Genomic DNA, 25961 nt, shown 5'->3' with positions numbered 1-25961 from the left:
TAAGAACTAGTCAAAAGGGCAAAGACGGGCCTTGTTAACCTGCATCCTGCATCACACCTGCAGAGCCAACTTCAAATCGCAGGGTTTCTAGGCACCTGACTGTCTCAACGCCCCTAAGAGTAAATGAACGTGTGTGGAGATCACTGCTCAACTGTTTACTGAGTAGGAAAAAGAGGAAGACAGGCCCAACATTTGGGAGTGGTAAACTGAAAGGGTATTAGAAATTATTTTCAACTTGTAGGAAACAACAGGGCATGAAAAGCCCATTAGAAAACAGAAAGGGAAGTCCTGTCAGGAGATGCACCCATCCTCAGAGTGGTTCAGGTGACCCAGGGTCAGGGGACAATGGCAGGATGGCACCAGGGACGGAGAGCACTGGAGGAGAGCAGTGAGTGACCGGGGCCTCCTTCAGTCGTCCATCTCACAAGTGCCCACTCTCCCAGGGGGACCCATGTGCGTGCCCCCGTCCCTGTAGGGGCCACCAGGAATTCACAGTATCCCACTATAAGTATCGGTGGGAAGCACTGATCTATGTTAAACGTAACGAGGACACATAAAGAGACAGTGGTCTCAGAGTTAAAGGCTGAGTTACGTTTCCCTTCTTCTGGATCCGGCTCTGGATCTCGGGAACGGGCACGTCGACGTAGATGACCACGTGAGGGGGCAGGTACTCGCAAATGGTGACCTTCTTCACCTCGTTGTAGTGGTCCACACCTGGCACGAGAGAGGCACCATCTGTCAGCCGACAGTCCACGGACAGCCCTCAGATGCACACTTCTCTTCAAATAAAAGGCCAAAGGTACACGCGGTTCTCAGAGCCACGTGTCAACCTGCGAACCACGTAACAGTCACGGCCGTTACCGCCAGCTGCACACACGTGAGGCTGGCACACGGCAACCGCAGCACTCACAGCCACCCTGCAGGGCAGTGCTTCTCATCTCTACAGACCAAAAGAGTCATTATTCATCTATTTAACAGATGTTCACAAAATGCATACTAACTGCAGGGTGAGTCTAGCAGGGCCTTTACCAAGTTACCCCACGTGCCCGGGAAGGCCAGCCTGCCGGCCGGACTCACACTGCTTCCGGATGAAGCCTTGTCGGTACATCGCTTCCAGGAAGACAAAGTCACTGTAGATGGAGCGTTCCAACACCACACCTTGCCCTGTTTAAAAACATGGAAACAAAAATCAAAACTCAGATAGTAATTAAAGCAATGAAAACTAGCCCTTTCATCTTAGAAAGGGAAAAAATTATTTACAATTCCATTTCCAAACCAAATATTTTCAAAAGAACATACTTGCACTTCTAAGTGGGAAATCATTTTTAAAACTACAATACTTTTTTGGTTTTGGCAATATAATGTTCTGTTTCATTCTTTCAGCCCTGACGAAAGCATCTGGCTACTAGAGAAAGGGATTTCGTTTTGGAACCATAGGTCCTGCCCCCCGCCCCCCCCACCCCTGTTCACTGCAACCCTGCCCCCATCCCAGATGCTCAGTAAGACCCCCGGGGTGTCCACCCCACGCCCACCACCATGGATCTCAGAGAATCCATGATCTTATTGGAAAGCCAGAGCTTGCCTCATCAAATACCCTTTAAAAAAAGCTCTAATGAGCAGCAATCTAAAACGACTGCATTTCAGAAAAGGGTTCAAGTGCAGCATATGCCTGACAGCTACCCGACCACAGATACTGCACCTGTGCTCAGCATGTGCTCCAAGGCATCCGCGTACTGCAGGAGGCGACTGGCGTACAACCAGGACTGCAGGCGATAGCTGTTGCCATCGTTACTTTTCGGGTCATCGTAAAACTTCTCCAAACTGCAGTTGCTGCTGAGCTGTATGTCCAGGGGTTTCCCATCCCCAGTGGTGCTGGCTGCATAATGGATCCCTGCCTCGGGAAAGTGCTTCAGGCCTGAGGAGAGAAACAACCGGACAAAACATGCTATGGGCACGGTGCATCCCACCAGCAAGCGGCAGAGATGCATCTGAACACCATCGCTGAGGCCGGTCGGCGAAGACCTGGGGAAAGTTACCCTGACACCTGTGTTCTTGGTGCGTGACAGGGAGCACAGGAGACACAGAAGACGACCTGTCTGAAGCTCATGTGTAAGGGCAGCATGAAGCTCCAGGGCTATATGGCAGCATTTCTCACTGTACCATTCGTATGAACTCCTCCTGAGGAGAGCTGCCTCTGAGCGTGGGTGCCCGCTGCATGGAACTGGGCTTCGGCTTGTCAAATACTAGAGAAAGGCATGGGGACGACACCGGCTCCAGAGTCGGGAAACGGGGTGGATGCCTGGCCCTACACAAAGCAGCCTGTGACCCAGCTTCTTACTGAGGTTGCCCGTCCGTAAGTGAGAGCAGAATGTCAGCCCTGTTTCACGGGCTGTTACACAGTTCAAATGAGACTGCTCCTGTGAACGTGCTCTGCTTACATGGTCAAGATAAAATCCCAATTCGAACTGACAATCAGCATGGACTTCTAAAATTTTCCAAATCTGAAAGACTAAAAACAGCTTTTTCAGTAAATATTTCAAAAGCGTAAAAAACCTACCTTAGGCGCAATTCTACCTACTCAATATTAAAGTAAAATCCAACTCAGATAAGTAACTGTATATCTGAGAAAATTGTGTTACTCTGCAGGACACAAGTTCATCATACCTAGCTTCTCTGCTATTTCTTTTGCAAGCTTGCCTTTCCCCGAACATATGTTGCCATCTACAGTTATCACTTTGCTCTTTTCTGTCAGCTTTTTGGTCGTTCTTTCACCAAGCAGGTATGCCAGCGGGCCGTACTGCAGCTTGCTCTGGACACTTGTATGAATTCCTCCCTGAAAAACACACATCATACAACAGCACCACGTGAGCATTCTGGTCACCGCAGGCATCAGCAGCTATTAGGTAAATATAAATGCCAAGAAGACCCTCGGTGACAAAACAGCCAACATCGACATCTGTATAACCTATTTGTTGAATGACTGCCTCTCAGCCCCACCCCCAACGTAAGTTCATAAAGGCAGGGGTTGCCTGTTTTGATCACTGCTAAATCCTCAGGGCCTGGAACAGGACACACTTACCACGTTCAATAAAAATTGGATGGATGGATGGATGGACGGATGACAGAAAGGCAGGAAGGAGGGGGAGGGGGAGACAGGGCGGAAGGGGATAAAGAACATTTCTCTAGTGCAGGCTCCTGTCCTGAGCTCTGGAACGGGTTATCTCATGCCTTTAAACAGCTCCTGATGTCCTAGATGTCCTGAAAGTACCTGAAAGCTAAGAGACCTAAAACTGAAATTCAGCATCCACACCCCAAGCCCTAATCTGCTCCCCTCACAAGCTCCCCATCCACCATCCACCAAGCAGAACAAAGCCAAGAGTCACCTTTGATACCCTCCTCCTTCCTCCAACTCTATAATCACTCACAAAACCCTACTGATCCTAATCTTAAGTCTCTCTGGCCAGCGGCCCCACCCCCACCCCCAGTGCACCAATTCTGCGGACATCCTCATGCCTCTCGTCTGCAACGCAAATGCCTGCTCTGACTCCTGTCTCCAGTGTCCCAATCTACTCTCCACACGAAAACTCAAACAACCTCTATCCCTGAAAAACAAAACAAAAAAAAACCCCACAGATCAGCAAGGGGAGGAGCTGGAATGACCCATGCAGTACCGCATTAGAGCTACAGACACAGTATGAACTCGTGTTTAGTGGACAGCAGATGCAGACAGTCACACAGAGAAATACTTATAGATACGGGTATATACACAGGTTAGTATAGTACATTTCCTTGCTCTGTCTGCTGAGAGGACCTAGAAGCAACAACACTCCAAGATCAATTACACGGAGTACCTAGGTCTTGGTTTCTAATGCCATTCTCCAGGAAGAGGAACAAGGGCTCCTCAGAGAAATGGCTGATTCTATGACTACCATCTTGCCAGGCCAGGTAGTAAGGAAGTGCTCCAACACACACCACGAGGGGCAGGTTACAGGGATACAGGAGCCCCCTGAAAGGGCTCCCAATGGCCACAGCTGGAACGGTCTGAGCAACAAAGTAGAGCTGTACTGAATTTTACCCCAAAATATAAAATAAATATACACAAGTCCATACTGGTGTAAATAAATAAATGCGGAGAAGAGACAAACCTCCCATAAAGAAGAACTCCAAACAATTTATGTGGCTACTCTGCCTTCGAGGAAGGGAGCATAATCCCCCCACTCCCTGTGTGCACGCAGTGACTCCCCTCCAAAGAGGACACGATGGAAAGGGGGAAGCAAGAGTAACTTCACAGCAGAGACACTACCACTACCTCAGCCAGGTGATGAAGGTCACCAGTGATAAGTCACGCTCACAGTGTACCTTTCATATTATGTGATGAGAACAGCACGTTGCCTCTGCGCTCTTCCTCCTAAGAACACACAGCCCCAGTCAGGTCACGAGAAAATATCAGACGCGTCCCACTGAGGGACTAACTACCCACCCAGTACTGCTCAAAACTGCCAAGGTCATCAGAAACAAGGAGAATCTCAAAAAGCACCGCAACCAAGAGAAGCAAACAGGAGGAATGATACATATCAAAATGCTCATAGAAGTAACACCTGCAACAACAAACAACTGGAACCAACCAAAGGTCCATCGACAGGAGACCAGGATGGTACATGGCAGGACGTTCTCTATAAATTCCAAAACTCTCAAATCCCAACAACTGTGAACACCTAATTTACTCAGTTGCAACTGTATGTCATTCACTCATTCATTTATTCATTCAGCAACTGTTTATTAGATTCCCATACTATGCAGTCTTTTTTCTAGACAATGGGGATACAGCAGTGAGGCAAAAGATTCCACAGGAAAACAAAACAAATAACTATACAGCATATTAAGTGCGTGCTGTGAAGGGGAGGACGGTGTACGGGGTGGGAGGTACGTTAAAACAGGTGGTCACGGAACCCTCGCAGAAAGAGTGACATTTGAACCAAGACTGGACGGCAGTGAGGGAACTGGCCACGTGGCTATCTGGAAGAGGGTCTCCCTCTCGGGCAGGGGGAACATTAAGCGCCAACGCCCCGAGGCAAGAGCACTGCAAGGATCAGCAAGGCCAGTGTGGCTGGTGCCAAGTGGACTGGATGGGGGAAGAGTAGCAGATGAGATAAGTGACGAGGTGTTAATCATATTGGTACCTTGCACCCCAGAAATTAATCACTCTCTCCTCCAGGCTACCTCTGAGACATGTGCAAACTGTTTCCCATCTGTGTCTCCAACTTGAATCTACCTCAGATGTGGCACACAGCAGGTGCACAGTGATATGTGAATAAAGCAATCAACTATTCCCTGACTTCAAATCTTTAGAAAGTGCTTTTTTATGGTTATGATAGGCTTTCCATTATTTCCCATCCTCAGTCCCATTTTTCGGCTCTCTGGAATCACAGGGAATAAGTGATCTTTCACGACACATTTCCAATTCCTTCAATTATTCCAAGTAACAAGCTGTATACCCTTTTCATCTTATTCATTTTTCTCTGGACCTACTGAAGTCCATCTACATCCCCTGTAGGGAGTAGGGTCCAGAGGTGAACACAGTTTTACAGGTGGGTCCATCTAGTGTGTGCCCGGCAGCCCCCTCTACTCTGGGGCCCTCACTTTCACTAATGCAGGGAAGTACGCGGGGTGTTATAAAGACAATCACCTTTCCCTCTTTCATTCTTTCACTCTTTCTTCTATTTTGCAGCCCGAGTTATCTCCTGAAAACATTTATATGACTTTTTAATAAGGCTATTGTACTGTTCAAAATCCTTTGCTGATCAAAATCCTGAGCACAGAGGTCAAGTCCCTTTACAGTTCGACACCAACGTTGCTCCAGCCACTAGTATCCAAAGGAGCTATGATACAGTCACTGTCATAAAATCGTTTTCCTAAGGTTTCCAGCCACAGTTCATTTGCTTGTCTTGTTGAATCCGCGTACAATGTCATTCCACTGTCTCTACCATAGGAAGTCCTCCTAATCCAGATCTAACCTGAACGCCTTCTGTCGTTTCTGCTCAACGTCACATCGCCCCTTACCTGGCCCTTGACAGCGCTGCCACATGAATTAATGAATGAATGAGCGCCCCCAGGCTCTCGGGGCTCGCCCACACCAGCTCATCCGTCTATCACACAATCGCACTGGGTAATGATATCTGCAACCTGGCCTCCCCAAGCAGGGCGGCCCCTCCGGGCCCCACGTTCTGCTCGGAGCTGAGAGAAAACGACCTGGAGAAGCTCGCGGCGGCCCTTCCGAGGCCTGCCCTCGCGACTCAGGACCAAACACTCCAGGGGACAGTGGGATCCTCCCCGAGAATGACGCCAGGAGGCCCGGGGAGGTGAGGAAGGGGCGGCGCCAGGAGGACAAGCCAGGTCCCACCCGCGGCCCCCGCCCGCCGCCGCCTCACCACGCGCTGGACGACCGCCGCGAAGCCCCGAGAGGTCGCGGACACGGGGACCAGTCTCAGCAGCCTCAAGGCCATGGCTCCGCGGTCAGCACCGGCTCAAGGACCCGAGGGGACGCAGTCGCGACAGGGCCCCTCCCGCGACTGGCGCGCCACAGTGACGTCACGGCCGGGATGCCCGCGCCGCGCCTGTCGGGAACTTCCGGGCGGCGGACTCAGGCACGCAGAGCGCAGCTGGGGGCTGATTTACCTCGGGTCTACCTTGGCGCCCGCCTCCTCTGGACCTTGTAGTGCCCGCCTGCCGCCCGGGCTCCAAGAGGAGGGCCTCCAGCCACCCAGGCTCTAAGGGGAGGCCTGCCCACTGCCCGGTCTTGAGGGCGCGCAGTGCGGGGAGCCGAGGCCGCCCCAGACCTCATAGTTACTGCTGCAGCACATCCCGCGCCCAGGACGCTCCCCACCCTCCCAAACTCCCTAGACCGGCAGGTGCGGACTTCAAAACCACCTCCTTGAAAGTGTCTCCATAGTTGACAAACCACCCGAGGCTAGGAAGGCGGCCTGGGGCTGGGGCGGGGGGCGAAAGGAGCGCCGGTGTGAGAGCGACCCAGGACGAGCGCGGGCGTCCGAGAGGCTCTGAAGAAGGACCGTAGACTGACCTTCCCGACCCACGGCGCTTGTCCAGCAAGGCCGGCCTGGCTGAGGTCCGCGCATCCTCCACCTCCCCAGGGCCCATCTCCCCGCCTGGCTCACGACTCCAGGTCTAAGAGGTCTCATACCCCTTGGCGGGCCTGGTGGTGTTGACACCTTGAGTAACATGCAAACAAAAGCTGTCCTCATTCCCCCGTTAAAACCGCAATCAATCGATCCAATGACCTGGGGCCTCAGTTCCTTTCAGGTTAGTAGGTGACTTTCATGTGAGATTTCTTACCTACTAGCTGCCGTTTGAAAAGGTTTTATGATCCTCACTCTCCTCCTCGGGCTTATTGTTTTTAACACCCTAACTCTTCTTTTGTTTAAATTTCATTTGGTTTTCAACTTTTCAGAATGATCATGGAGTTGTAAAAACGAAGGTCCTTTCAATGGATGTTTCTCTAATAAGAGAATCCCTGCTTGTCCAGAATACAGATTCCTAGTCCCCAGTGCCAGAGGGTCTGATTCAGAAGATCTGGGATGGGCCCTAAACTGTGTTTCACAAGCTTCCAGCTAATTCTGATGTAAATTAGCCACATTGAGAGAATAGTGTGCTGCACCCTGCGTTGTCTGAGAGCATGGGCCACTTCCAGATCCTACACCACTGTGCCCCCAGCCCCAAGCAAAGCTTCTAACACATCACAGGTGCACCTCAAAAACAGTTGGATGAGCAGGTGTGACCAGGTAGCCCGAAGTCATCCAGCCCTGTGGAGTCACCGCTTACTACCCAAGGCTTGGCTCCGTTCTGATATGTCTGAGAAGCTCCGTGTCCTTGCCAGCGCGTCTGAGAAGTCCGGGGGGGGGGGGGGGGGGGTGAGGGTGGGGACACCTCCCTGTCAGATTCTCTGGCCTTGTGTCACTGTCCACCCCATTCGCACCTTCCCTCCAGCACTCGGGTTGTCTTTCCTGCTTCACCCCAAGCAAACACACATCCTTCATCTCACTTCCCAAAACAAAGTTCTGTGTTTAACAACTTTTACTGATGGCCTAGCGAAAAAGGGAGAGCGATCCCAGTAGGAAACAAAATAACCTTAAATTAGATATCGGACATCACTGTCCTAGGACTAGGGAAAGAATTCTTCGGCTTGACACCAAGTGCATAATACAAAAAAGGAAAAATTGGTAAATTGGACCTCATCAAAATTTTAAAAACGTTTTGCTCTGTGAGAAACGCTTAGAGGATGAAAAGGCAACTGTGGGGATGGGGGTGGGGGTGGACACCTGCAAACCACAGGTGTGACCAGGCACACGCATCTAGAACACATAAAGAAATCCCAAAACTGAACAGTAAGAAACAAGTAATCCAATTAAAAAGTGGGCAAAAGACATGAACAGACATTTCATTGAAGAGGTAATACACATAGCCAATAAGCACATGAAAAGATGTTCAACGTCATCAGCCATTAGAAAAATGTATATTAAATCCACAATGAGCTACCACTTCGCACTTATCAGAAAGGCCAAATTAAAAAAACAGTGATAACACCAAATGGTGGAGAAAATGAAGAGAAGCTAGTTCACTCATACACTGCTAGTAAGAATGTAAAAAGGTACAGCTGCTCTGCTAAAGAGCAGTTCAGCAGTTTCCAAATTGGAAAAGTTGTAAAACTAAAAATGAACTGTAATACAACCTAGCAATTATAGTCTTAAACATTAACCCCAGAGAAATGAAAATTTAGGTTCACAGAGAAACTCGAATGCATGTTCGTAGCAGCTTCATTCCTAGCAGCTAAAAACTGAGAACCACCCACCTGTTCTTCAAAGGTGAACAGCTAAACAAAGTGTGGTACATCCCTACCATGGAACACTGCTCGGCTAGAAAAACCAATGGACTGTTGATATAGGCAACAGCCTGGACTCCTGGAGAGAATTATGTTGAGTGAAGAAAGTCCATCTCAGAAGATTACATACAATATAATTCTGCTTAAATAACATCCCTGAAATAACAAAATTATATAGAGATGGAGAACAGATTAGTGGTCACCAGAGGCTAGTGAATGGGGGGGTTGTGATGGAAACGTTCCATATCTTGATGGTGATGGTCCACGAAGCTACACAGCTGGCAAAATAGCATAGAGCTACAAGCGTATCTGCATATGCATGCGCACGCACGCACACACACACACGCAGGTGCACGCACATAGGTGAATGCATGTATAACTGGTAGAAGCTAAGTTCCATGGATTGCATCAAAGTCAGTGTCCCAGTGTGGAAGCTACCGTCATGTAGGACAGTGTCATCAGGGAAGACAGGGTGAAGGGTGCACAGAACCTCCCTCCATCTTTCTTTGAAACTTCCTGTAAATCTGTAATTGTTTCAAGAAGAAAGTTTAAAAAATTGTGTTCTATGTACCAGCAACAAGAGAGATAAAAATTTTTAATTTTAACTTTAAAAATTTAAAAGAAAGGATGCCATTTGTGTTAGAATTTAAAAAAAAAAAAAACCAAAAAACTCAAATCCCCAGAAACATGTGAAAGAGTCCTACACTGAAAACCACAAAAGTGTATCGAGAAATTGAAGGACTTGTAAATGAAGAGAGGATTTGCCTTATTCTTGGATTAAAAGTCTTAAAATTGTAAAGAGCACAGTTACCTCCAAATTGATCTATAGATTTAATACAATCCCAATAAAAAGCCCCCCAAGTTTTCCTTTGTTGAAATTGACAAGCTGATTCTAAAATGTATCTCCCCCAACCCCCATTTGGGAAGGACTAAGAATAACCAAGGCGATCTTGAAGAAAAAGAACAAGGACAGAGGATTTACTACCAGGTATCAAGATATATGAAACAGCTGTAGTAATTACAACAGCATAGTATTAGTGCAGGAATAGACAAACAGACCAATGGGACAGAATGAGGAGTACAAAAAGAGGTAAGGGTAGATAGACAGACAGATAGATAGATAGATAGATAGATAGATAGACAGATAGATAGATAGATAGATAGATAGATAGACAGACAGATAGATAGACAGATAGATAGATAGGCAGATAGATAGATAGACAGATAGGTATTCAGTTTATGAAAAGGGTGACATTGCAGAGGGGAAAGCATGGTCTTTTCAATAAATAGTGGGTTCTTGTCAATTTCATATCCCTATAGAAAAGAATTAATGTTGACCCATATCTCATACATAAATAAAAATCAGTTTCAGATGGACTGAATCTAAACATGAAAGGTAAAACAACAAAGCTTCTGGAATTAAACAGGAGAATATCTTCATGATCTTGGAATAGGCAAACAAACGGAAAATAAAGAACTAACTATAAATGGGGAAAATGAACAAATTGGACATCAAAATAAAGAACTTCTCTTCATCAGAAGACACCATTAAGAGAATGAAAGGCAAGCCCAGACACTAGGGCATTTTTGCAGTGAATATAACCAATAGAGGCCATGGACCCAGAATATGTAAGAACTCCTGCATGTTAAAAAGAAAAAGTGACTCAATATAAAAATAGGCAAAAGACCTGATGGCAAGGGCCCTTCAGAAAGGGCACATCCGGAAGGACATTAAACCACTAAACTTACAAAAGTGCCCAGAAGACTTGGCCATTGGAAATGAGAGTTAAGGTTGCAGTGAGAACTTCTTCTGCAACCCCAGAAGAATGGCAAATAGAGAATGCTTAGAATGCCAAGTGTTGGTAAGGATATGGAGCTACTGGAATTCTCATGCACCCACTTGGGAAAACAGTCTTGCTGTTTCTATGAAGCCTGATCATATGTGAATCTTTTGTTGCAGGAATTGTAGGCATAGCCTTTATATACATAGGTCTGGCCTAGCACACAGCTCACAAAACTGTATGTACATTGAAGAAAAGACACAAACCGGTTATTTATAGCAGCACTATCCATAATAGGCAGTATCCATAATTCTATCCCCAACAGTAAAATGCATAAATGTATTGTGATGTATTTGTACTGTGGGATATTACACATTATATGCATGTATTATTGCTACATGCAGAAACATTGAGGATTCACTCAAACATCATAATGAATGCAAGAAGTCAAATGTAAAATCATCCTTCATGGTTTTATTCATAAAAACCTCAAAAACGTCAAAAGTAGTATCTGGTGTTAGAAGTCCGGATAGTGGAAATCTTGGGGACGGGGGCGTGAGGGTAGCTTCTGACTCTTGATCTGGGTGCTGGTGACATAAGTGTGGTTCTTTTGTGAAACCAAATCCAGATGAAGACTTATTATTTATTCACAGTTCTGTAGGTTTGCTAAATTTCATTTAAAAATTTTCTTTAAAAAACGTAAAGTGGGAATTCCCTAGTGGTCCAGTGGTTAGGACTCTGCACTTTCACTGCTGAGGGTGCGGGTTCGATTCCTGGTGGGGGAACTAACATCCTGCAAGCTGCATGGCACAGCCAAAAAGAAATTAATTAATTACATAAAGTGTCACTATTAAAGAAAGTAAAGTGTCCTGTAAGATGTTTTTATTATCACAACAGATTAGATTATAGGACATTTAATTGTGCTACGTGAAAGTTGACCTAAGTCCAGAGCCTTTTTCAGAGCATCCTTGAATTCTTTGTTCCTCAGACAGTAGATCAAGGGGTTGATGATTGGGGTGAGGACAGTGTAAACAGCAGAGATGAGCTTGTTGGAGCTCCGGGAATCAATGGCCTGGGGCCAGACGTACATGAAGATTAAGGCCGTGTAGAAGATGGTGACCACGGTGAGGTAGGAGGCGCAGGTGGAGAAGGCTAGCTGACGGCCCGTGGCCGAGGGGATGCGCAGGACGGCCAGGGTGATGTGTCCGTAGGAAAGCATGGTGGCCACAAGCGGGAACACCAGGATGATGAAGGCCAGGACAAAGTCGACCAGCTCGGCGGTCGAGAAGTCCGTGCAGGCCAGTTTGAGGATGGGGGAGATGTCACAGAAGACGTGCTTCAGGACATTGGAGCCACAGAACGTGGTGCTGGAGATAGAGTAGACCTTGATCACAGAGATGGTGAAGCCACTCACAAAGGAGAAGGCCACCAGCTGGACGCACAGCCCCATGGTCATGATGGCTTGGTAGCAGTCGCAGGCCATGGGGGCCAGGAGCACACACTCGGTGCACACCAGGGAGCTGAAGAAGTAGAGCTGAGTCATGCAGCCGATGAAGGAGATGTGTCCCCACTGCATGAGGAAGCCGTCCAGCATCTTAGGGATGATGCCAGACACGTACCAGATCTCCAGGGACGACATGATGCCCAGAAAGTAGTGCATGGGCCTGTGGAGGGAGGAGCTGCCCCAGATGGTGAGGATGACGGCCAGATTCTTCACCAGCACAAAGAGGGAGGTGAGAAGGAAGAGGAGGGAGAGCAGGTGTGCAGCCGGGGTCCGGGGGGAAGCCCACCAGGATGAAGGCGCCGACCTTGGTCACGCTCTCCCCCTCATCCTTCCGTGTGGGGAGCCCAGGGTTGCAAACGAGCTTCGTGACAGATGAGGGCCGAGGACGGCTGGGGAAGAAAGCAGAGCTCAGCCTGGGGGTGAGTTCTGGCCCAAGGAGGGCAGCGGGCTCCTGGAGCAGCAGGGGAGCAGAAAGTGTCTCCAAGTTAGGCCTTTACCACTGAACGTGGCGGCTCTAGGTCTCCTGGCGACCCGTGGGGCTCTGGAATACGCTGCCCTTTTCCTCCCCCTGGCAATCTTGAAACAGTCTAATTGCTCTTATAACCCAGGCTTTCCCAAGAAATCTAACAACAATAACGATGCACAGCCCTTCGCCACCAGGGTCACCTATATTAGTAGATGCTTGGTCTTTCACCTGGTTTCAGAGATGATTGTACAAGAGGAAGGAACACCAGGAGGGCTCATGGGACGGTGGGGTGTATGGCAGCCAGCTTAACCAGACCCCAGACCCATGGGGTCTCTCCATAGGGCTGGGGGTCTGCAGGAGCAGAAGCAGCTTCCCAGGCCAAGAGGGGAGAGTGGTCACGTGTCTATCTTTGCACCATGTCAAGGCCCCCTTAAAATATGGTAAAGGAATAAAAAGATAAAACCCCATAATATCAAAAAGATCCAGAGGGGAGTATCAGCAAGGGGAGGTGTCAACCCGATTCTGGAGGAGAGAAAACAGAAGGCAGAGGGTAGCTGGGCAGCAGAGAGGAGGAGTCCAGAACATTCTCGAGGGGTCTGTTGCTGAGGGAGAGGCCACCTGTCCAGCACGTGACAGAGGTGATGGGGGAGTGAAAGGGGCATGAAAACAGTGCTCCTACACGCAGTGTTTCCAGAACAGTCCAGTGGCTGCTCCGGCACGCTTTCTCCGTCCTGCAGGTGGGTCCCCCAGAGCCAGCCTCAACGCCATAAAGGGGCACCTAGCCCATAACAAGTGTCAGGTGTATCCACATAAATCCCCCCCTGTAATCCTCACCACGGCCCTGGGAGAACAAGGCTCACATTCTTCAGATGAAAATCTGAGGCTCACAGTGGACAGTTCATGGACTTACCCTAGGTCGTGGCAGCACCAGGACACACGGGTCCTCAAACACCAAGGCTGTGGCTCTTCCCGAGGGATGTCAACAAGAGAAAAAAGTGAGCCCATTTGGGTGTGGGATAGAAATTTGGAATTGTGAAGATGGACAGTTAGAGTTTCTGGTTGCCCCCGACACTATTCTAACAGGCTATAAAATGAAAGTTCACAAAATAAACAGTATTAGCCAGAAGAAAAGGCAGAGATTTACACAGTGGTTCTTTTTATAGCTTCATTTTACAGATGAGGAAAATGACACACCAAGAGCTTAGACAATTCCTAAAGGCAGTCAGTCATGCAATGGTCCGTGTTAGAGTCTCAAAGTCACCACTTTCTGAGAAAACTGACAAGTGAAGACAGAAAGCTCAACATCGCGACAATATAAACACAAGAATTGTTAGGGTTGCTTCAGAGAAAGCCAGTGGCCTCAGGTGCTTCACCAGCACGAATCTTCCCTTTACACCAGGAGCAGAGCTTCCTCATGTTTTGTAAACTGTCACAGGGCACAGGAATTTCTTCCCAATTCATCTCACAAAGTGGCAAATTCCTTTGCACAAAAGGAGAACTGTATGCCAATTATCTTTTTTTTTTTTACTATAGTTACAAAAGTCAAATAAAAAGCCAGCAAATTGCACCCAGCAGCACATTAGGAAGGCAGACACTGCAGATAAGCAAGCGTGCCACTGCTCGGAGTGCACGGAGGCTGCCAGGCTGGCAAAGTGACTAAAATGATCACACGAGAGCCCAGCTGATGCGGAAAGGCTTAGATTAAAAACGATTCCAAACTTTTTATACATTTGTCATCCCCAAATAAGTGGTTTATTTTAATATATAAATAATCTCTGACTCAACATAGAAAACAAACTTATGGTTACCAACGGGGAAAGGGAGGGGGATAAATTAGGAGTTTTGGATGAACAGATACACACTACTCTATATAAAACAGGTAAACAACAAGGACCTACTGTATAGCACAGGGAACTCTACTCAATATCTTGTAATAACCTGTAATGGAAAAGAATCTGAAAAAGAATAGATATATGTGTATATACATTATATATATATTTGTCTCAATCACTTTGCTGTACACCTGAAACTAACACAACATTGTAAATCAACTATACTCCAATAAAAATTTCAAACTAAAAAAATGTCAATACCATTTGTTGTAGATTCTTTTAGCAATGGCTTCCGATAAATCATGACTTCAGATAAAAAATAATAATAATAATCTCTTAACCAATAGCCTGTAACATTCCTGTGGTTGCCACCAGAATCACTCCCGTCCCGCTGAGATCAGGATGAAGGTGAGTCTTCTTCATAACCACCACTACACAACAACACTGCCCTCTGCTACCTACTACAAAAAGGAGAAAGTAGACAAAATTATCATTATTTCCAGATAACATGGCTTTTATTTATTTTCTTTTTTTAACACCTTTATTGGAGTATAACTGCTTTACAATGGTGTATTAGTTTCTGCTGTTTAACGAAGGGAATCAGCTATACATATACATATATCCCCATATCCCCTCCCTCTTGCGTCTCCCTCCCACCCTCCCTATCCGATAACATGGCTTTTAACTTAGAAAATCCAGAACCTTATTATAATTAAGGGATTTCAAAACCGATATTATAACTGTCTTCCTATATTCCAGCAATTAATAACGAAAACATTCCTTGATGAGAAAAATATATTGTAAAGCTACTAATATTTCCAAATGGATTTTAAATTTTAATTCGATTATAGTTGAAATCTCACCAAATTTTATTTTTCTTAAAACAGCATGAAGGGCTTCCCTGGTGGCACAGTGGATAAGAATCCGCCTGCCAACGCAGGGGACACGGGTTTGAGCCCTGGTCCGGGAAGATCCCACATGCCGCAGAGCAACTAAGCCCGTGCACCACAACTACTGAGCCTGCGCTCTAGAGCTAGCAAGCTACAACTACTGAGCCTGCATGCCACAACTACTGAGCCCGTGCACCTGGAGCCCGCGCTCTGCAACAAGAGAAGCCACCGCAATGAGAAGCCCGCGCACCGCAACAAAGAGTAGCCCCGCTCGCCGCAACTAGAGAAAGCCCGTGCACAGCAACAAAGACCCAATACAGCCAAAAATAAAAACAAATAAATTAATTAGTTTAAAAAACAGAATGAAATAATTCCTAAAATCATCTGCAAGTATGAACAGATGGGAATAGCAAATAAAGTTCATGAAAAAGAAAGGAGAGGATTAATGAACAGGACTTGCTATTTTGGAGATAAGAAAATACAATAAAATGGAACTAATAGTTTAATAAAATAAATGTTAAAAGTAATGAGTACTGCCATTTAGTCAATGGGACGGTGTGGAAACTGTAGAAAGTCCTAAATCAGAGCTCATGGGATACAATTAGTGAGGAAAGGGTGGATTGCTTAATAAGTGATGCCAAGGTCATAGGTTAAATATTTGTTAAAAAACTAAATGACTCTTTTCTCTATATGTTACATCAGAAAACAAACTTCCACTGGATAAAGCATCAGTACTTGCAGGTCCACCAGCCCCATCCTCCTTGTCCATGGACACCAGTGGAGCAGAAAGCATGGCCAGCAAGCGGTCCACTCGCCAGGGGCCTGCCTGCTCCTTGGTTTCCTTTGGGCTTTGGTTGTTAGAGAATAAGTCAAAGATTTAGATGAGCAACATTTTAAGAATACCTGGGGGGCAGGTTTCATGGCGGGGCAGAGGGAGCATTTAAATGAAGCCTGAGCAACGCTGCAGGTCCCTTCCAGACACCATTGTGTTATTATGCCCCCTTCTTATCCTACACGTTTTATAACAGAAAACTCTTTACACCCTCACTTTGATCATCGTTTTGGAAAATCAGCGCATTCCACACAGAAGCACAGATTTCTGGCTTCTCCTGAACAGTTGGAAGGGCTGGGGTGGCTTCTGTGTCCCCGTGCACCCCGAAGGGTTGGATCCTCCTCCGGGCTCTCCTGTTTGCCGCTGTCTCCGCTGAGCCCCCAGTCGTCCCCCCGACTTGGCACCTCTGTCACGCCTGGCCCCCTCTCGTCCATCAATGCTCACCGGCAGCCATGGTCTGGGTTCCTGCCCCCTCGGCCCGCAGCCACCTGGCTTCTGTCCCCACGCGCCGTGGACCGGTGGCCCCCCAGATGCCAGTGACCAGCCCTTCCCTAATTTCTGGGGGATGTTTCGTTCCGTCTCCACTTGCCTCGCCTCCGCATTTGGTGCTGTGGCCCCAGCCTTCTGCTCTCACTGTCCACACTCAGCAAAGCCACCCACCTCCAGTCTCCACCAGATGGCGCCCGCACCGCCCTGTCCCTCTGCAGATCCCACCCGTGCGTCCAGCCGACGACAGGAGGCCTCCACGGGCCCTGGAGTCCACGCCCTCCTTGTGTTCATCTCGGACCACGGCACCACCATCTACCCGGCTGCCCGGGCGGACACCAAGCTTCGGCTCTTCTCACCCCCGTGGCTAAGACAAGGCTGGTCCCACCCCTCCCACAGCCTCGCGTCTCTCCAGCAGGCTCCCTTGTCTCCACCCTTGTGGGCTTCCTCCAGCCCCCGCGAGTTCAGGCTCCATCACCACACCCGGACTGATCGTCACCGAAACTCTGACTGGTCCTCCTCCACGGTCCCTGACTCCATCTGGTCCACGCTGCGCGGGGCAGAGAACTGCACGCAGATCCCTCTCCCAGCCGCATCCGTCCAGCGTTCTCCGCACAAACGTCGCTCTCCTGAGCAAAGCCCTCTGCTGACCCCTCGCTCCTGTCTGTCCCTGTCGAACGACAGAATCCTGCCTGAGGAATCACGTTCAGTCCCTGAGAGCACCTTGCTGACCTCAGGTACCCCTGCCGCCCCGTCACCAGAGGAACTTGGGCATCCGTCAGGTCTCTGCTGTGATCTCCCGAGGGCTCCCTGGGCTCCCAGCACTGCTATGAGATGCCCCCAAAGGGAGAGTTCAGGATTTGGGTGCAGAAGGGAGGTGCACACTTGTAAGAGAAAGGAGGAGGAAGACCTTGTTTTGGAATGTGTTGGATCTGAGGGACCACCATGTAGAGACACAGTTAGTACGGCCGCGTTGTTCAGACCTCACGGAGGAAGCAGGGAAGGGGCCCCATCCTTCTGATACTTACTGAGCGCCCACTACTGGGAAGTGATGGTTTCAAGGTACTTGGGGTCGATGGGGAGAGAAAACAGTCGGAAACTTCTGTCTCCATGAAATGTAAGGTCTAGGGAGGGCAGGGAAGCAGACAGAACAGTAAACACCGCTCATAACATGCAGATAAGCTGCTTAGGATGTACGGAGGTTGTGAGTGAGACTGGAAGGCAGGTCCGGGTTAGGGCCGTGGGGAGCAAGTGTCAGTGAGAAGGCAACACCGACCCAGGGGCAAAGTCCCCACGGGGTGAGGACTGGCCAGGGGGCTACGGGTGGAGGGAGGGACACCGGGGCACCTCTGGGTGCGTGGAGGGCGGCAAGGACACAGCCTGGCTGGAGCAGAGTGACACAGAGCAGTGGTTGGGGGCTCTCTCACCAAGGAAGGGGGGGACGTCAGCAGAACCTCGTGGGCCATGGGGAGGCCACTTGCTTTCACACTGAGATGGGCAGCAGCCCTTAGTGTGACGGGCCGGAGCAGAGTGTTTCAAGGAAGTGACTCTTAGGTTCCTCTTCATTTCTTGTTGCTCTCAAAGTTCCCAGTTATGAGGAAAATGTGTGGTCATTTCCAGCCTCATCAGAGAGGGGATCAGTGGAAGTTTACATGAGGGCGAGACACTGGGATTGAGGGAGACAGTGGAAGGGAGCCTGAGCCGGGTGAGCAGAGGGGAGGATGCGGGTGCGCTGAGGGGAGGATGCGGGCTGGAGGGGAGGATGCGGATTCGCAGAGGGGAGGAGGCGGGTGCACAGAGGGGAGGAGGCGGGGCCGGAGGGGAGGAGGCGGGTGCGCAGAGGGGAGGAGGCGGGTGCACAGAGGGGAGGATGCGAGGGCGGAGGGGAGGATGCGGGTGCGCAGAGGGGAGGAGGCGGGGCCGGAGGGGAGGATGCGGGTGCGCAGAGAGGAGGAGGCGGGGCCGGAGGGGAGGATGCGGGCTGGAGGGGAGGATGCGGATTCGCAGAGGGGAGGATGCGGGTGCGCAGAGGGGAGGAGGCGGGGCCGAAGGGGAGGAGGCGGGGGCGCAGAGGGGAGGAGGCGGGTGCGCAGAGGGGAGGAGGCGGGGGCGGAGGGGAGGAGGCGGGGGCGCAGAGGGGAGGAGGCGGGGCCGGAGGGGCGGCGGCGGGGGTAACTCTCCCCCAAATCGGGGGTCCCTTGCACTGAGACTCAGGGCACCCCGATAGGGGACGTGAGCAAAGTGGAGACAGCACCAGCCTACGCCCCCCTCTCCCACCAACACCCGCTCTGGCTTTGCAGCAAACGGGGAATAGACACAAAGAGTGTTCCTGTCTGAAAACGTCCCTCCATGTCCAGTTTCAGCAGACTCCTTGTGAGGACAGGAGGGCACGGGTGGGGGACCGGGCAGGCAGGCATGGGTCGGGGAGAGAGATGGAGAGCATCCTATCAGTAGCTTGGGGTGGAGGGCAGGGACAAGCAGACTTTCGGCAGGGCTTCCCCCATGTTCCTAGAGTGGGGGGCGTCTCCTGGGGGGCGGACAAAGTGGGCGGTGGCAAGAGTGCCCCTCGGTGGAGAACTTCAGAGCTCAGGGCGGAGGATGCTGGAGATGCGGGGCGCAGTGGGGTGAAGCACGCGGGGAGGAAGCCCCCACCTTGTGAGATCAGGGCCGGGGGCCGCTGGTGGTGAGGGACCTCTCAACCCTGGCCCCGCCCCAAACACTTCCCCCCGAGGGACCAGGTCCAGAGGCAGCCAGACCGGCCACTTCACCGAGGGGCAGGACCCCGCGGAAACCTACCTGGAGAGCCGCGGGTGTCCCTGGCCTCCCCCAGCCCAGCGCAGGCCGGGTGTCGCTCCTCTCTGCCCACTGGCCCCTGAGCGGGCCCCCAGCGTGGCCTGGCCCGTCCTGAAGCAGCCGGCCTGGCTCTGGCATCTGCCAGTTCAAAGGCGGCGCCAGAAGAACGGCTGTTGGCCTGCTCCCCATCGCGCATAGATGTGGGGCTCCAGGGTCCAATTACCCCTCCACGGAGATGTAACTGCCCACATCACCAGTTAGCGCGGAATCTCCCGTCCCATGCCTCCGGTCCCTGCTCGTGACGTCTGCTGGGGGCACAGCTCTACTGGGCCTCGCTGCTGACACTCCCTGTGCCCTGTCCAGGTGTCCAGGCCCTTGACCGAGCTTCCTCTCCTGTCCACTCAGTCTCCAGCCACACAGCACTGACCTTACCAAGACCTCTGCTACCCCTTCCTTTGGGGCTGGGGAGGGGTATGGCTCCTGCTTGGGGGCAGGGGCTGCTCCATGTGCCATGACCGTGGCGTGGTCCAGGGCGATGGACTCGGTGGGGACCCTGCTCTATCTCAGGGTTCATGGATGTTATTACTCACAAAGGGGCAGGGGAATTTGAGTTTCTGGCATAAGAACTTTCCCCCCATATATGTAATCAACACACACACACCACTGTATTAGTCTCAGCCAAAACAGGCCCATCTTGCAAACATTTCCAAAAGATGGTTTTGTGTTGGCAGGAGAAATGGGAGTGACCTAGAGACCTGTGCTTGCCCAGGGAGTCTGGGGCTGCCCTTGTTGGAGAATCACTGAGCTTGGACATGGGGAGGAGGATGCAGAGGGGAGGTTGTCGTTCTTATAAATAAATACCTCAGGGGCTTCCCTGGTGGCGCAGTGGTTGAGAGTCCACCTGCCGATGCAGGGGACGCGGGTTCGTGTCCCGGTCCGGGAAGATCCCACATGCTGCGGAGCGGCTGGGCCTGTGAGCCATGGCCGCTGAGCCTGTGCGTCAGGAGCCTGTGCTCCGCAACGGGAGGGGCCACAACAGTGAGAGGCCCGCGTACCGCTAAATAAGTAAGTAAGTAAATAAATACATACATACATACATACATACATACATACATACATACATACATACATACCTCAACTTGCCAGTGACTTTCCTGCTCTTGGGAAAGCCAATGGAATGAAAAAAGGATGGCCAATTACAAAATGGGCAGACAGACGCTTCATCAAAGAGGATAAAAGGATGACCAGAATCACAGGAAAAAGTGTGCACCACCATTAGCCACAACCTCACTGCTGGCCAGGATGCAGGGAGACTGGAACTCCCAGACACTGCTGGTGCAGCTGCAACTCCGGTCGTACCGCCACCCTGGGAAACAGCTCAGTAGTTTCTTATAAAGCTAAGTATATTCACACAAAAACCTATGCACGAATGTTTATAGCAGCTCTTTTCACAATCGTTAAAAGCTGGAAATAACTCGGATGTCCTTTAACAAGCAAATTATACTACGTCCACGCAATAAAAGCTAACCAACTAATGAAGAGTGTGGATGGAGCTCACATTTTTATAAGTTTTTGTCCATTTTGTCCATATCTTCTTGTATTTTCCATGTGCGTTTCCCTAGCTGCTGATAAACTTGGGCCCCTGCTCATACACTTAGCATCCAGTGACTTTCTTGAGAAACTATTTAAGTCTTTTACTTGTTTTGCTTTTTTAAAAAATTTTTATTGGAATATAGTTCCTTTACAATGTTGTGTTAGTTTCAGGTACACAGCAAAGTTAATCAGTTATACATATACATATATCCACTCTTTTCTAGATTCTTTTCCCATATAGGTCATTACAGAATATTGAGTAGAGTTCCCTGTGCTCTACAGCAGGTCCTTATTAGTTATCTATTTTATATATAGTAGTGTGTATATGTCAATGCCAGTCTCCCAATTAATCCCTCCCCTCCTTACCCCTTATCCTCTTACCCCCTGGTAAAAGACTTAAGTCTTTTACTTGTTTTTAATTGAGCTCACTGTATTTCTTTCATTGATTTGAATTCTGTATTCATAACTTCAGGTGTTTTTGGTAATTTATTTGTATTACAAGTACATTCTCCACTCTGTATATTGGTATATTCTCCATTTTTCATCCTCTCACTAATATCTTCTGATGAACAGAAGTCCTGGGCACCAGTCTGTCTGGGTGCCCATCCCTTCCCTACTGAGTCCATGGGACTTGGGGCAAGACCACCTGTTCCTAACTCCTGGGAGAGTATTAATTAGTCTAAGCCTGTATACTAAGCGTGGTTGTTACATCCATTTGCCCTCAATAGATCCACAAGAACCCAGAATTCAGAAAACCAGCTCACAGTGTTGCCTTGGAAAGAGTTCAGCTTCAGGCAGACGTGTGACCTAAGTTGGCCCATGGTGCTGATAGAGGGAAGTTACTCCTTATTAATGGAGAGATGCCTTCTCCGTTATCAGTCTCATTGGTTCACGTTTTCTTTTAGATTGGCACTGTTCAAGAAATGTTTGTTCTCTCAAAGTCACAGGGGGTATCCCATGTCCTATTTGGGAGGCTGTCTGGACTTCCCTCCTTGCAGACCACATTTATGCATTCCTTTGCCCTCAGGTGTTATCTTTCCTTCTCTCCATTTGTCATCAGTTTTAGCCCAAACTTTTCCACCTTTGCAAGGGACATTAGTTTCAGCCCCTGTCCTAGTCCAGAATCCTGGCAGCAATGCCAGTCCAGCAAGGGCCTCCCCCTCATCCGGCTCCCCCAACATGATGGGGGCACCCAAGGGCAGAGTCCATGGGCCTCCTCAACCAGTGACCACACCGCTGCATTCCCCGCCCGCTCCAATGTTTCCAGAGAGAATGGGGCACAATTCACCCCATCTCCCTCGGAAATTCTGGCCTAAAGGTTTAAAGCATCCTTATAGGTTCTTGCTGAGGGGCCTTCCCTGCTTCCAGTACCTGCAGTGGCAGCCCTGGTCCCAGGACCACTGCACAGGAAAAGGGAAGTTGAGAACTGCATCTCCTCCTCCCCCTCCCCCAGCAAAGGAGGGGGCTACTGAGTAGGGACCCTCTCCTGGCCTCCCTCGTGCTGAGAGGGAGCCAGTGCTACGTACCCTTTAAACAAGCATTTCAACGACCCGTTCCAACTCCCTATCAAACCACTACTCTGAGGATGAAATGCTACATGATGTATCCAGCAGATACAGTGTCTCTTTGCCCACTGTTGGACACCATGGGCTGTAAAGCGTGTTCCCTGGTTTGAAGAAATGTAGCTCCGTGGTCCAAATCGGTACAGTATCTTATTTCCAGTCTTCTTACAGTATTTCAGCATTTTCATCTACCATCAGGTATGCAAAGCCTTGTCCGGAGTGTCTCTTCCCATCAGGACCCACTTACAGCCTTCTGGACTGCCCGGACACTGCCCGTCCACGTTGAGCTGCCCTCCCTAAACCAAGACTCTTATGGTTGGTCAATCAAGAGATGGTCATAGGACGTTGTCCACGTGGCAGCGGGATCTGGCCACTCCGCAGATGGCTCTAAAGCCAGCCATAGGCGAAGGGGCTCCCAGCTCGTGAATACAAGGGACCGGTCCTCCCACTCCCTGGCAGCATGCTCCTGGGTGTCCACTTCCATGTCGTCATGGAACTCCCTCCGTATCCCAGTGTTCCTCTGACATCGCCCAAGACATTATGGGTATCTCCGGCTTCAGGACTATTTTACGTCCTCAGTCTTAGGGACACTCGCACTCAATGCCCAACAGCAACTGGTGATTGTCTCTCAGATGGTGTGTGCCATCACCACTGGGTCTGGAGCCGTCCTGGTCCAAAATCCCAGTGTTTGCCACTGGGCGGCACTCACGGGCTTTAGCCATGAGCTCCAGTCTGCAAAGTGTGACTTACAGATTCTTCCAGAGTCATAACTGAGTGGGGATCATCAGGGCCAAGGGCATGGTAGAGCTACTGCTTTTTGCGACTCAGATATAACCTGCTGTTGTTTAGTCCCCCATTCAAATATGGCCTTCTTTAGGGCGTGGACTGGGGCTAGCAGTATTCCCCAATGTGGCATTTGCGTCCTCCAAACAACCCGACCATGCCTGGTGTTTCTCCTAAGTTCCAGGGATAGGCAAGGACTGCAGTTTATTTTCAGTTGCCTGTGGGATGTCAAGAGTGGCTTCTCCCAAGAATTTCACTATCTGGTCTGGCCCTTCTGTCTTTGCTGGAAATATCAGCCAGCTTCTCTTAATCACATGTATCAGCATTGTACATGTCAGTCCCAGCCTGCTCTTCAGTGTCTGATATTATTTTGGCAATACTTGTTCTTTCCAAACAACCCTGGCCATCCTACCCAGACACTTTTCGTGGGACTCTCTCACTCAGGCTAGTGCCCTCTGGGGGACTGTTCTTGTCCCTCATCTCTCTGTAATCATTTGCCCTCTCTCGGTGACCTCCAAGACCACTATCTCCGTATGAGGTCCTCCAATCTCCTCCATCCCCATTCGTAATGCACAAATACTAAGTGTGCAGCTCAGTGATTCTCATGGAAATCCTCATGAAACTACCGTTCATGTCAAGACTGAAAACACTTTCAGAACCAAAGAAGGCCCGCTTTTTTGTGTTCCTTTCCAATGAATACCTTGCTCCGAGGGTGACGACTATTCTGATCTCTAATAACATAAACTGCTTTTGTCTGCTTTTGAACATTATAAAAGTGGAATTACATAATGTATACTCTTTTGTCTGGCTTATTTGTCTCACCACAGTGCCCGTGAAAGGCATCCATGCTGTTGCATGTAGCAGTGCTTCATTCTTTCCCACTGCTGCCTAGTATTCTATCACGTAGATACACAAAACTTATTTATCCTCTCTACTGTTGATAGCCATTTGAGTTGTTTCACTTTGGGAGCTATTATAACTCAAGCTGCTATGAGCAATCTTTTGTATATCTTTTGATGGTTGTAAGTACTGATTTATATTGCAAATATACAAAGTAAACTAAAATTGCTGGGTCACATGTTTAACTTTAGTAGATAATGCCAGTTAAGAAGACTTCATGATTGTTTATACAGAAAATTTCAAAGAATCTATAAAATATCTCTTAGAACAATACAAAGTAGGATACAAAGTAGGCATACAAAATATTTGTATACTAGCAATAATATTTATATATACTAGCAATAAACAATTGGAATTGAAATTTTAAAAGTACCATTTACAGTAGCACCAAAGAAATGAAATGCTTCAGTGTGAATCTAACAAAATAAGCACAAGATATATTTGCACAAAATTATAAACACTAATTTTAAAATTAAAGAAAGCCTAAATAAATGGAGAGATAATTTTTGGTCACGAATTGGAATATTCTATACTGTTAAGATATCAATTCACCCAAATTTGATATATGGATTCAATCAATGCAAACCCAATCAAAATCCTCACAGATTTTCTTTTTTGGGGTACATATTTATGAGCTAAATCTAGAATTTACATGGAAATGCAAAGAAACTAGAATAGTTCTGTTATCTATTACCGATTAATAAATTACCCCAAAATTAGAGGCTAAAAAAAACAAAAACAAACAAAACAACAAAACACTTATCATCTTACAGTTTCTGTGGGTCAGGAATGTGGAAGCAGCTTAGCAGGGTTGTTCTGGCTCAAGGTCTCTCTTGAGGCAGAAATCAAATGTCATTCTGGGCTGTGGTCATCTAAAGGCTCAACTGGGGGAGTATCCACTCCCAAGATCACCTGTGTCCACAAACAAGACTCAAAAGTTCTACTTCCAAGCTCATTTATGCATCTTTTCAACAGCACTGACTAATGACATTGCAGTTGACTTCCTCCAGAATAAGCAATAAGAGACAGAAACACAGAGGAGAGAGAGAGAGAGAGAAAGAGAGAGAGAGAGAGAGATGGGGAGAAGAAAACCCCAAGATGGAAGCCAGAGTTGTTTCATAATCTAATCTCAGAAATACATCCCATATTTTTGTGTATTCTATTCATTTGATTCATTTCTATCCCACATGAATAATACACTCCTCATTCCATCCCAGGGTTCCCAAAATCTCATCCCATTACTACATCAGCTCAAAGTCTAGAATCTTATAATTTATATTAGGCCCAAGTGTGGATGAGGCTCCTCAGGTGTAGTTGCTTAATTATGGCTCATTGAGTACAGTTTTTCTCCATCTGTAGACTTGTAAAACTAAAGAGAGAAGTTATTTGCATCCCCACACACCAAGATACAATGGTGATAATGTCTATAGACATTCCTGCACAAAAAGGAAGGAAATGGGAGGCACAAAGGTGTCACTGAACCATAGCAAGTTTAAAATCTAGCTGGGAAATTCTGGAAGTTCCTTAATTATGTCTGGACTGCCTGGGAATAATTCTCTCTGGCTCTTTGCTCTGCCCTCTGGGTTTTCAGTTCTGCTATTTGACCCATCTTTCCTTTTACACGAAAGGTGTAAAATGTTTTTAGC

General features: G+C 48.6%; 2 protein-coding genes across 3 annotated transcripts in view; both read right to left on the bottom strand.

Annotated features, from left to right (window-relative positions):
- The window catches only part of NDUFA10 (NADH:ubiquinone oxidoreductase subunit A10), a 47921-nt gene extending 41337 nt beyond the window's left edge, over positions 1-6584 (bottom strand). For both annotated transcript variants that reach the window (XM_060106359.1, XM_060106360.1), the window contains exons 1-5: positions 6429-6584; positions 2665-2833; positions 1700-1915; positions 1078-1164; positions 593-714 (exon numbers count right to left, since the gene is read on the bottom strand). In XM_060106359.1, the coding sequence (XP_059962342.1) occupies positions 593-714; positions 1078-1164; positions 1700-1915; positions 2665-2833; positions 6429-6503 (669 nt within the window). In that variant the 5' untranslated portion in view covers positions 6504-6584. The remainder of the gene's footprint in view (positions 1-592; positions 715-1077; positions 1165-1699; positions 1916-2664; positions 2834-6428) is intronic.
- A 1241-nt stretch (positions 6585-7825) lies between these two features.
- Positions 7826-16122, bottom strand: LOC132495420 (olfactory receptor 6B2-like). The gene is given in 4 exon segments (XM_060107286.1): positions 7826-7896; positions 11602-12440; positions 12442-12629; positions 16102-16122. Coding segments are annotated over 4 exon segments (1119 nt in total).
- Between the last annotated feature and the right edge of the window lie 9839 nt (positions 16123-25961).

Source organism: Mesoplodon densirostris, chromosome 8 (genome assembly GCF_025265405.1).
Source record: "Mesoplodon densirostris isolate mMesDen1 chromosome 8, mMesDen1 primary haplotype, whole genome shotgun sequence".
NCBI lineage: Eukaryota > Metazoa > Chordata > Mammalia > Artiodactyla > Ziphiidae > Mesoplodon > Mesoplodon densirostris.
This window is presented reverse-complemented; position numbering and strand designations above follow the sequence as displayed.